Source organism: Panulirus ornatus, chromosome 68 (genome assembly GCF_036320965.1).
Source record: "Panulirus ornatus isolate Po-2019 chromosome 68, ASM3632096v1, whole genome shotgun sequence".
In the NCBI taxonomy this organism is placed as follows: domain Eukaryota; kingdom Metazoa; phylum Arthropoda; class Malacostraca; order Decapoda; family Palinuridae; genus Panulirus; species Panulirus ornatus.
The window spans coordinates 10,155,087-10,167,991 of record NC_092291.1 but is presented as its reverse complement, the minus strand read 5'-3'; the positions used below and the strand labels follow the sequence as shown (position 1 = coordinate 10,167,991).

The 12,905-nt window shown below is 36.6% G+C and overlaps 1 protein-coding gene across 3 annotated transcripts in view; it reads left to right on the top strand.

Moving 5' to 3' along the window:
• Caper (RNA-binding protein 39-like protein Caper) overlaps positions 1-12,905 on the top strand; it is a 43,715-nt gene that overhangs the window by 24,882 nt on the left and 5,928 nt on the right. For 2 of the 3 annotated variants that reach the window (XM_071659453.1, XM_071659452.1), the window contains 5 exons: positions 3,425-3,486; positions 6,027-6,091; positions 9,861-10,388; positions 10,492-10,690; positions 11,262-11,528. In XM_071659453.1, the coding sequence (XP_071515554.1) occupies positions 3,425-3,486; positions 6,027-6,091; positions 9,861-10,388; positions 10,492-10,690; positions 11,262-11,528 (1,121 nt within the window). The other variant, XM_071659450.1, reaches the window with a different exon arrangement.

Here is a 12,905-nt window from a genome sequence, read left to right as displayed (position 1 = left end):
CACTTGTTTGTTAGAGGAAAGGATTGAAACTTATGGAATAGACAAGTTATACCTCTTTAATCCAGAACATTGGGACCTGGCCATTGCCAGATGATAGAAAATGCTGGGAAGCAGGAATTGAACCCTAAATCATACACAATTGATGATCCGATCTGATAGTACTCGAGTCTTTACAGAAGTTCCTTTATCTAATTTTTTATAGTAACTCCACTTTTTCAAGTATAGATAATGAATTATGCTTATGCTTATTAGCACTAGCACCATCTTCCTCACCTCTTGGTCTCTTGGATGACATCCCGAAGGGCTAAAGTACAGCTGAACTTAAGATACTGACAGAACTTGATTAGCTCAAATGCAGTGTAAACAGATTTTGGTGCCTTAGTGCTACTTACGGCACTGCTCTAGTGGCAGATCCACAAACTAATAAGTAATGGCAGCAGATTCAAACATGGCAGACCTTGGGAGTTGTTGGACCACAGAGTGGCTGATTAGAGAGATACAACCTTTACTTCATGATAGTGGGTAAGGAAATGCAGGAGGAGCAATATCAGTAGCTATTCACTTAGAACAAAGAACTGAAACGTGCAGAATCTTTTGACAGTAGTGACAAGGGAGCTTTAGAGAGAGCAGTTTCAGCACCTGATCAACATGTGCATAGCATGAAGAATGATGTAGAGGAACATGGACTGAGAGTCAAACAAACAGGGACACAGGAAATTAAGTGAAACTTGAAAGAATGATATGCAGTGTTAGAGATAGAGCAATGAGGGAAGTTTATGGCCTAATTGACGGAAGGTTTAGAACGGTTCAGAGCATACATGACCAGTACTTGTTAGGTAAAAGAAACATTTTAGGGAAAGTGAGAGACCAGGTAACCATTTAGGTTACACCAAAATTAGAAAGATTAGTAAAACATGAGGTCATTAGAATAACTTGTTTATTACTTTTGGTTTGGAAGGTTATACACCAAATAAGGAAGAAAGAGGAATGAAGAAATGCTTTTTCAAGAAAATTAATGAATGACTTGGAGTTATCTACCCTGGAGGTACTAAGGAAAGCAAAGAAACTTAAAGGCAAAGTGGAGTTCAGTGAGATATTCATCATATGTGATAAAAGAGGAGATGAAGAAAAGCAAAGAATACAGAAAAAAAACTAGATGCAGGGAGATGGAGTATCCTACGAACACTGCAGATGGCTGAAAAACAAATCATATGAGAGCACATTAAGTGATTTGAATCTATTTTGCTTCAAAAAGAGACAGTTAAGAGGTGAACTAATACAAGTCTTCCACATTATCTAAGGCTTAGGTAATCTTGATCTGCTGAGTTACTCAAGACTTAATTTATCTTATTTCAGTTGTAGTAATGAATACAGACTTGTAGGTGAGCGTTTTACTTTGAATGAGGCGAAATACTTTTTCTTCAAGATTGTCAGCATATGGAACAATCTGCCAGTTAGATACTTTTAAGAATAGACTATGTTTTGTTTCAATGCCATGACTTACATTATTTGTCTCCATAGTCTCTGCTAATTTACAGGTTTTCTTTAAATTATCTGTATTCCCTCTAACTTTTACCACAGTAATCTGTGAATTTCTTTAATCATGAAGTACTCAATCCTCAAAAATTTGTATGGTAATGTAGATTAGGAAATGGGGGTCATTACCCAGGATCCAAGTCTTTGTAATGAGAGGTTCTGTAAATTTACAAAAAAAAAACCCAAAGAATGAAATACTGTCTGATATATTAATAGAGAGAGAGATCAGGGAATGAAAAAAAGGCAAACATCATACACTGCTATAAGAAATGAGACCAAGAACAGGTGCTGAACCACAGTTTTATTAATGAGTGTGGTGTGTAAGGTTCTGGGTAAGAGATGGAAAACAAGAGGATTACATTCTGCGGAGGAGAAAATACTTTTTTTTATGTTGAAGTTGAAGGCTTCAGTTGTAGACAAAAGACCACATCAAGACCGGGCCTTAATTGAGATATAGAGAGAATTATGATACAGAAAAGACAAGGGAAAACTGATTTTTTTTTTTTTTTTTTTTTTTTTTTTTGAGAAAATGAAATACAACATGGCTTTAAAGAAAGGAAGTCATAGGTAATAGGTAACAAACCTTTTAGGGTTATAGAAGAATGTCAGTTCAGAAGCTGGACCATCAAGCAGGTATAAAGGGGGAACTTCTTCAATAGATGGAAGATTATCTCAGTAGAAGGGAACAGAAATCATGTTTGAAGAACCTTCACCAAATGGGTCAAATTAACCAGTTGAGTGCCACAGGGCTCTGTTCTTGAACTATTGATCTTCTTCATCTTTGCAAATTACTAGCCTGAAGGTATGGCCTCCTTCCTGAATATGTTTGCAGGTGATACAAAGGTCATGAGGAAAATGAAAAGCAAGGAGGATTCAATCAACTTAAAAGGGCACTGAAACACACTAAAGTTTGTTTCATACGTGGTTGCAGTTCGACCCAAGAAAATGTAAAGTAATGATACGACAGTGTAAGAGGGCCTCATACAATACATATCTAGGTGGAAACATGCTTCACAATTCTGTTTAAGAAGAATTTGGGGTTTGACATCATCCCTAACCTGTTGGCACAATCTCACATTAGGAGATATGTAAGGAAGCAAACTGAATTGTGGCAAATATGTGAATACCTTTGAAATTTATGTTTAAGTAAATGTTTAGCAAGTTGATCTTTTCTCGCACAATGCCAAAATTTGAATATGCTTCTTACATTTGGTCAACACTTGTAAAGAAGCACAAAGAGCTACTAGAGAAGGCTCAAAGGGAGGAACATATATGGTATCAAAATTATGAGACCTTAGTCACAGAGAAGGGCAAAAGGCTTTAGGTTTGACCATCATGGAAGACAAATTTTAGGTGTGATCTGATCACAACCTTCCAAGTTTTTAAAACAGATTGATGATGTAAACAATGACCAGTTCTTCGAGAGATGTAGGGATAGTGCAGTAAGAGGACTTAACATGAATTTATATAAGAATCTTGTCAAAAAAGATGTAAGAAATGATATGGTATAAAAGTGGTGGATGAGTAGAATAAGATGACTGAGGACATGAATAATGCAGACAGCATTCATGATTTTAAGAAGTTTTATGATAGTAAAGAATGTTTTAAGAAATGGTGCTCTCCTATTTTTTACTTATTTATTTATGTGTAGACTCCTACAGTACTTTTTGTGTAATTATTTTTTTTAGCATACTGAATGAGATAGAGAGTTGATTTGACATTAAATTAGGGAATATTATGTTACATTAAACCTTTCTGTATGGATGTTAACATAATGTTATCTTCACTATCATCATTTGCTGACTTCATGTATATTTTTTCCCTTATTAAATGTATCACTCAGATATATACAGCAGATTTAAAAATGAGGTTATGAATTTTTTTTCAGAGTCGGAAATGACAGATGACCTTGATGTTGATGCCATGTTGGAAGCCCCATTTAAAAAGGAGGTAAGTGACAGAAACTGGATGAAAGGTATCCTAATTCTCAGGTTATGACAGTGTTGATAAGAATGTTTGAGATTTAAACATGTATTATATGATTTTGACATATGAAAAACTTTAATGAATTATAGTTCTGTTATGTACATCTTGACTGGCAATCATTAGATATATGTTACAGCTCATCGTTAGTAATGTATATAATTTACTGTTTGCTAAGATTTACATACACTGCTTTTTTGCAGAAGTGGTGTACGAAACAATCTTCATTTTTACTTTGATGTTATTTTTATATGATTCAGGTGTTTTACAATATAAAAAAAGATAAAGAATTTGCAGGTGAATGTGTGTGCATACTAGATAAATGGAAGTACAGGTATGAATGTGTATGTTGGTATATATTTGATCTTACAGCCTTGTTGAAGAATTTTATTACTCATGGAAACAGCATTTCAAGGTTTTGTAATTATTTATATTGAAGTTTGTCCCAGGAACTCAGTCTTAAGGATCAGGATCATTTAATGCCTTGTGAAGTCTCTCATATCATAGTTCAAATTTTTTCACCAGGGCTGTAAGCTGGTGAGAGTGAATCTGCTGTGTGCCTCGCTGATCTCTTCTCCCCATTCTCTGTTGTTTTAGATAACCTATTCAGTCACTGTCTCCCACCCTCCATGATAAAACGGTCGTGAGCTCGAATACTGTGCTCCCAACACCGCCAGGTACTGGTAGTCATAAGTTATACCTCTTGTTGATGAACAGACACAATGACATGTCATGTAAGCTGTTCACTAACTGGCCAAAATACAGTACAGAAATTATATGCGCAAGCTCAAGTTTAACTGGACTATTCAAAACAAAAACTTTGTTTTAAGGAGTCGAGTCAAAACTTGAACAGTTAGCTTATATTGTCTTGAATGTATTTTGTTCAGTTATGAACAGTTATACCTCTGTAAGTCATTGCTAGTATTCTCACTAAAGCTTTCATCTTACCTATGTTCTTGCTGAGATTAGTAGTTTGTAGCTAATATTGTTTTTTTAATGAACTTTAAATTTAATCCATGTACATCAGTTTTAAGTAATACTTATTCAATGTTTCAATCCTAGATCAGCCATAGTGGTAGATTATCAGCAGTTTCTGAAGTAACTCTTTGCTTAGGATGATTTATATGGTGGAAATTGAATATCCTGGATTTCCTGTTTTTGTATCCTAATATTTTTTAAAGTATAGGGCATCACAATTTAAAGGAAGACAATGTAGCAAGTCTTATGAAGTTACTATCTGGATATCTTTGTTCTGTCTTCCCATGTATAATTAGAGATAAGTCGTAAGTCAACATCTTGATTAGATGTTTTCTTGGAAATGAAAACACTTTCATGGATTTCAAGCATATTCATAAGCTTGCTGTGTTATCTTTTGTCAATTTTTTTTTTCGTGATTACATACTTGGGAGGAATTTTTGAAATTTTTAAGTTTCATTTCCTAAATAGAAGTTAAGAAGTAACTTGTGAATTGAAGTTTCCAAGCAAATGAAGAAATAGTAGTGAACACTGCTCTGCTAACACAATGGTACCAAAGTGAAGAAAAAAGTGGTTATTGGTGAAGCTGCAGTGTGTCCGTGCTGGTCTGGTACTGACAACTTGGTATCTCACTCAGATGCTGGCGATGGCAAGCTCACATCGAGGGATTCGCTCGTTACTCACTCCACTCAACACCCACCACCTTTAATTGACCACAATATTTGTTGTTTATGTGTCATGAGGACAGTCAGTGAAACAGGTATAATCTTGAAGAAAATGTTGAGTTCTGCTGTGGTCAGTCTAATCTTATATTCCTTTTTTTATTATTAATTTTCCTCTTGTGCTGTGACTGGTGCATGTGTTGTATATTGATGCAATATAACTTCACATGGCGTCAAGGCTCCAGTCTAAAGTTTGCGTTTTGCAGGCGGCCGTGCCTTGGTTGGACCCTACGGATAGAGAGACATCAGGTACTAGCGGGCTGGAGGCTACAGCATTATGTATACTATATTGGTGCACAGAGCTAGGAGGTGCACTGAAAGTTTGATTCTTAGGGGTGCACTTAACATTTGGTGTACCCTATAGTTTTGACAGTGACACAACATGTTTATTGTTGTTGGCATCGGAAGTGTGTTTGTTAATTCATATGCATATTTGTGCGTTTGATCCTTAGTGACTGTCACACTTGGCTGTGTTACACCAAATGGATGTGTGGTATGATTGTGTTGGTTTGGAAGGACTATAGTGCAGATCGTGTTGAGAAACTCTTGGATTTTTTTCTGTAAATGCCAAATACATCCTATTTCAAGAGTTTCCTGCAAGGTATTCTGTATAGCTTTAACCATGCCTGAAGTTAATTCATCTTTATAGCCAAGTTTTTATACTTGGTGGGAGAATGTAATGATAGGCTTTGATAATTACGTAGAGAACTAATGCGTGGCTGTTCTGTTTTCTTCTTCCCACCCTTGCCCTTCTCCCACCACCCACCTGTGGCTGGTGCTGCCGTTACACCGTCTCTTGTGCTCCCCTAGGACGGAGGCAGTTCATCAGCAGACGCCAGACCAAAGGAAAATGGACACACCTCTTCTAAGGACAGGTAATGATATTATAGAGGATTTGTAAATATTTTACTTCATTATAGAATCTTAAGAACCGGTCTGTATCCCAATGGTCACTCCTCCTAACCCCCTATTTCCCTTAGGCATACATCTTCAACAGCAGATTTGCCAACCACAGGGCCTTCCTGGAACTTAACCCCACAGTTGCCAAGGGATATCTGTGAACTTAATTATAAGGTGTTACAAACCTTAGGACAAAATAATCACATTATGGGAGAAACAGTAATTAGATCTATAGCAGTCACACAGAATGTATCAAAAAGGCACCAAACACAATTATGAAACAATCCATTAAATGGGATGGAAGGATATATACACCCTGGTAATTTTTTCTCTCCACTGTGGCTAAGGCATTTATACCTTTGTATTTTTTGTTGTTTTTCACTGCAGCTTGGTCCTGTGTGTGCTGTCATTCATTTTTTAAGCAGCATCCCATGCATTGTTTCCAAACACACTACAGTTACACCACTGAATTTCTGCAACTGATGGGTCGGCACCCTTTAGTCCGGACAAAATTACCTGATGGAACTTGATATTACTGTGGCCGCCAGACTAGTTTACTGGGCGGCCACAGATGGCGTTGTGTGTAGGGCGCACTTATTTACATTTTTTACACTGCACGTTTTGGTGGTAATACCGCAATTCTCTGAGATTCTTAGCTTATTTTGTTTAAATTTAACCCTAGCTATGGCCTCTTAAGACATATGAGTGTCAGTCGTGATGTCAAACGTAAACACCAGTCCATGTCGATCCAAGATTAAAGTAGAACTGTTGAAAAAAATGGCCCATGGTGTTACGGTGTGTAAGCTGTGTTACATCTACAGTATTGGTTCATCAACTGTTTATGATATAAAGAAGCAAAGAGAGAAAATTTTGAAATTCTATGCTGACAGTGATTCCAAGAAGCAAATGATGATTAGAAAAACTATGAAAGATGGTAAGAGTACTGAGCACGATCGAGTGATGATGGAATGGTTTTGACAATGATGGAGTGGACTTGTCAGGTAGCATGATAATCTTGTTTCACTAATGTACTATTGTACAAGTACCTCTATTTCATTTATTTATTCAATTTACATTTAATATTTGTTTAATTTAAATTTCTAGCAGTCCATGGTATACTTTAGACACATGGGAGATGTATAATTAGTGGGTTAGAGATGTGTTGATGAATTATTATCATGTGATCACGGTTGGTCCGGCAAGATGGTTAATCTGGCAAGGATTTGGAACCAAGAGTGTTGGAAAATCAATGGTGTACTTGTACCTTAAATTTCTTCCATTCACAGGTCGTTATATGTGAAGATGCCAAGAAAACCTGTTTTACAAGATTTGTGCTGTCAAGTTTGGTAATAAATTTTTAAAGCTGTCACTCTTAACAAGATGAGAGATATTACCTATGAAAACATCTCAGTAGTCATGTACATTTATGATAAAAACATTGTGAAAATACTACATATACCTAAAAGTACTCCTGGAATACCTCATAAGCCTGGAAGTGGAGCAGCATGAATTAATGGACACATAGCATACACAGAAATTGTGGATGGGTTTAATTTTCTATTGAGAACGAACTATTGAAATGTGAAATCTGACTGTCACACCAGACTGAGTTGTATATCATTTTCTTTAGAAAATAAATTCTAGTTAGTCATTTAACAAACTGAAGGAGATATATTTTTAGAATGTTTGAGAATATCCTGCACACTGAGTATCACTGGATATTATGCCATTTACACTGAAGGGGTTAAATGACAAGCATAGTCACCTGATGATCTGATTGGGGATAGCTGCCATTGTCTAATGATCTTACCTTGCATCTATTTTAGTCACAACTCATCTAGACATATTTTTGCAATTTACTCAACTTCTCTGTAGATTTATACAAAGAGGTTTATTCCTCTGTTTCAAGGCAGGCCACAGACTTAGGTTGTTGCTGAAGTGGCAGTGTGCGATAATTCCTCCTAACAGTCTGTTTTCCTTCAGCCATGCCTATGACAACTTCTTGTGAGTTTACTGGGAAGGAAATTGAGTAGCTTTCAACTATATTTAGAGGACCAAGCAGATGATCCTGAATTACTTGATGATCTGTCTCCAGATCATTGAAAGTAAACCAAGATGAGGCATGAGGAAGTGTTTTTATCAAAAGTAAAGGCTGTGTTGCTTGATCTGGAAAGTATATTCATATTCACCACTGTGCTGTGCCTGAATTTTGATTAAAGTATAGCATGTGAAACCAACTTCAAGAGAAAGAAAGAAAGAACACCATCATATCCTAACTGAGAGCTGTTAGACCTATTAAACACACAGTCGTCTGCCTGCTTATTTAGTAATGGTACAAGTTGGCAAAAAAGTTGCATTACATACTGAGTATTTATTTTTTTACTTTTGTAGGTCAATCTAAAAGTTTAGAAATGGCTAAAAAACAGGTCCAGGTAGACCTAACATTGACATCTATGTAGTGTGTATGATGGTAGAGAAAACAGCATTGGTAAACAAATACCATAGAGTGTTTTTCTGCTTATCTCTTTCTTGCTTCAGAATCTTGAAGATGCATGTAGGTTGGGTGGTTTTCTCATCATAGGTTGTAGGTATGTACTTTTCTTCTGGTATCATTGGTAAGGCAGCCAGCTGTGGATATCACTTTTGCCAGCCTTTCCATCAGAGATAATGCCATCTTTATTCTGTTGATTGATACATTTGTCTTCATGAGCTCAAATCTTTTTCTGTTAAATTTTTGTTGAGTTGTATCTTGTACTTTATTTTTTTGCCCTTTCAGTGCTTTTTGTGTCTATACCCCTGGTGCATAATTCTTCTTTTTCCCAATTCATTAAGAAGTCCACCAGGACTATCAGAACCATTATTTTTCATATAGATAAACATCTGCAGTCACAGATATCGAAGGAATACATATTGGACTTATAATCATTGAATTTTAACTACACAAACACATTAGAACTTGCAGTTGATCTCACTGGTCCTCCTTTCTGTCCTCATAGTGTGTCTTTCTCACTGTCACTAACATTATACAATTCTAATTCATTGTCGTCTTCAGATAAATCAGAATGAGAAGTTTTCTTCATCTCATAAACTCATTTAGCCTTTTCCAAAGGTTTTAGGGTTCAAGAGTGGCTATATGGGCAATGGCAATTTCTTAAACTCTGAGAGATGGGAGGATGTGGTTAGCGGGAATGCAATTTGTACTGCAAATATTCTGTGCTCCACTGATGCACCTCAGACAGATTGGGGCCAAAAAAAGACGTGATTTTTCACCATGCTTACTAGAGAATTATGGAGACCTCAAAGCTGTTCTAGTAACTCCTCCTTTGGGTTGCCATCATTGGCCAGCCAATAGATTTTACAATTGGACAGAATGGAAGTTGAAAAGTGCTTAGGTTAAGGACAAAGGAACCCTTGTTTGTTTGCTCCATTTGAATATTAATAGAACTTAAATAGTGTGAATATATGTTTTAAACATATATTTTGTGTGTGGTATGTGTAATGATTGACTTGGTAATAATCTTTGTTGACTTGGTAATAATCTTTGATTTCATTTCATTTAGAGTCACATTTATTGCATTTTTTATGTTTGCATTTGCTTCTTGTAACTGATATTGTAGATAAGAGACCTGAATTAGCAGAGCCTGTGTTCTTGATAAAGATAGAAAGAAATGATTATTGTGATAGCTCATAATCAGTATGAATTACAGATTAGTACAAAATAGTAATGTATTTAATGTTTTTCAGGAAAGACAAGGACAAGGATAGAGATAGGGACAGGGAAAGGGACAGGGACAGGGACAGAGACAGAGACAGAGATAAAGATAAAGAAAGAAAAGATAAGGATAGAGTTAAAGACAGAGATAAAGACAGGGACAGGGACAGAGACAAGGACAGAGAGAGGGACAAGGACAGAGACAGAGACAAAGACAAGGATAAGGATAAGGATAGGAGGAGGAGATCCCGTAGCAAGTCACGTGATCGAGACCGCAAGAAGAAAGCTCGAAGCAGTTCTCGTGATAAGGATCGGAGGAAGAGGTCTCGCTCCCGTTCTAAAGATCGGGATCGCAAAAAGAAGTCTCGTTCTCGTTCTCGTGACAAACGCCGTAAATCAAGATCTAAGGACCGTCGCCGCAGCAAGAGCCGTAGTCGTGATCGTCGCCGCAGCAGGAGTCGTAGTCGTGATCGCCGTCGCAGAAGTCGTAGCCGTGAACGTAGACGTAGTCGTAGTAGAGAACATAGACGCTCCAGGTCTAGAAGCAAAACACCAAAGCAGTAAGTATGAAATATTTTAGATGTATAATGAAAATGAACTATTTTGACAAATTTGAAAGCTATTTGGTTTGTAGACCCTGTAATATGGTATACATTTTTTCAGGGAGTTGTCTGTTGAGGAGAGAGATGCACGCACCGTGTTTTGCATGCAGCTGTCTTCTCGCATCCGGTCACGTGATTTGGAGGACTTCTTCTCTGTTGTGGGGAAAGTGAATGATGTTCGTATCATTACAGATACAAAAACTCGCAGATCAAAGGGAATAGCATATGTTGAGTTTTGTGATGTAGAATCAGTGCCATTGGTAAGTATGTTTTGGTTTTTAAATGTACTTATGACCAAGATCTATATGGTTTCCTCTTTATTGTAATGGACTCCAGGTGTTGATTTTTAAATTTGAAAGTATGAAAAATGAATTTCATTTGTATTACTCCATTTTATCTTCTGGCTGAGGTGGTAACTGTTTCATTAATTGTTTATTTCTCAACATAAAGTTGTGCCTGATTGACTTTGGTTGTGATCAACCCATCATGTAGAGTTTATTAGATTTTTTGAGCTTTGCTCAACTTAAAACTTTGCTGGAGTAGGTCAGTTATAGATATGTTTGGGGAACATTTTGCCTACTCCATAAAGGTTTTATAGGTCATTAGTTGAAATTTTTGAGGAATATTCAACCTGCTCCTTGACAAATATTTAGCTAGAATCATTGAATTTTAATCTTCATACATAAATTTTCAACAACTGTATATTACCCCAAAGTCTTGTGAAAATGATTTTATCATGGTAACTATAATACTTGCCTGAAGGTTTATATGATTTGAGATAGGATTTAATCCATGTTAGGAGTTATAACTTTAAATGGTTTTCATTCACAGGCACTGGGATTGTCAGGCCAGAAGATTCTTGGTGTACCCATTGTATGCCAGCCAACTCAAGCAGAGAAAAACCGTGCAGCATCAACTGCTGCTGTACAGGACCAAAAAGCTGCTTCAGGCCCAATGAGACTGTATGTGGGTTCTTTGCATTTCAATATTACAGAGGACATGCTTAGAGGCATCTTTGAACCCTTTGGAAAAATAGATCACATTCAGCTTATAATGGATTCAGAAACTGGAAGATCAAAAGGATATGGGTTCATTACAGTGAGTTTATCTTTATTTAGTAAATCAGAATTCCAAGTTTATTGTCTTTCATATACAACCAGTTGTACAGACTACTGATATATATTGCCAGCAATCTTTCTTCATTCAGCTTTACTTTTTGAAATTACATAAAGTAGAATATACCATGTTATGTATACAGCATTGAATATTTTACTTTTTTTCTTGCTTTACCTAGTTTTTGTATGGTTTGGGAAGGGAGTTCTTCACTCATGGGGCCTGATCTCTTGAACTTTCTCTGATCTCATTCAACTTTTTAAACAAATGGATACAGTCCACTTTCAGAGTTTCATTACTCTGTTTATTCCATTCTCCATTACTCAGCCTCCTTTATAGGGTTCTTTTACATAGAGAAATCATGTCTGTTATGAGAATTATTTTGAATACCTAGAGGAATTTTAGTTGTTCAGCCTGATTCACTAAGTGGTTATTTCATGCTCAGTCAGGTTAAGAGAGTTTATGAGGGTGTGCTGAAATTATTTGGCCATATGGATAGGATGAGCAGGGAAACACTAAGAGGATCTACCAGTATGTCAGAAGTGGGAGGAACAAGGGGGAGTACCTACCTGTTACTTACTGTGATAAGATTTTGCCATAATGGTAGGGCTATTGCATGCACTTACCTCATGTATTGCTTGATGAATTATGTTCCTCCTCTTTGCTGCCACATGCATTACATGATTAGTTGTTCTAGGTTCACCTGGACACGTAAAGCTTCTATTTACCATTTCTGTTTTTTTCCCTTGCATTTTTTTTTAGTGTGTTGAGTAATCATTCTAGCTTTTTGGCTGTGCTTTCATATAAAAAGAGATGTGTGATTGGGGCCTGAACTCGTAGGAGGACAAAAAGGCTTGCACGGGATATGGTGATTTGTAACGATATGTTGTGCTGAGGTCAACATGTTGTCAGTGGACTAAGCAAGGGCACATAAAGCATCCGGGGTAAACCATGAAAAGTTCTGGGAGGCCTGGTTATGGATAGGAAGATGTGGTCTCAGTGGGTAACATATGACAACTAGAGAATGTATATGAGCTAATGCAGCGTTTCTTCATGTTCCTGGCAATACCTCGATAATGCAAGAAATGGTGATCGCATGAAAAAGAAATTTATTATGTTCTATTGTGTTTTTGAGGATTGAAGAACTTGTTAATAGGCGCATCTTCCTTGTTAAGAGGCTTTCAGCTTCAGAACATTTTCCTTTTTGCCTTTCATTTTTTGCCACTTGTAGATCATCTTGTATCTTTCCTTTCTCGGCTTTATTGTTCCAGTTCTTTTAGCCTTTCATGGTAGTCTGTATGCTCCATCTCATCTGTTTTACTTATGAAATGCTTCTGATTTTCTCCATTTTACTGTTTTGTT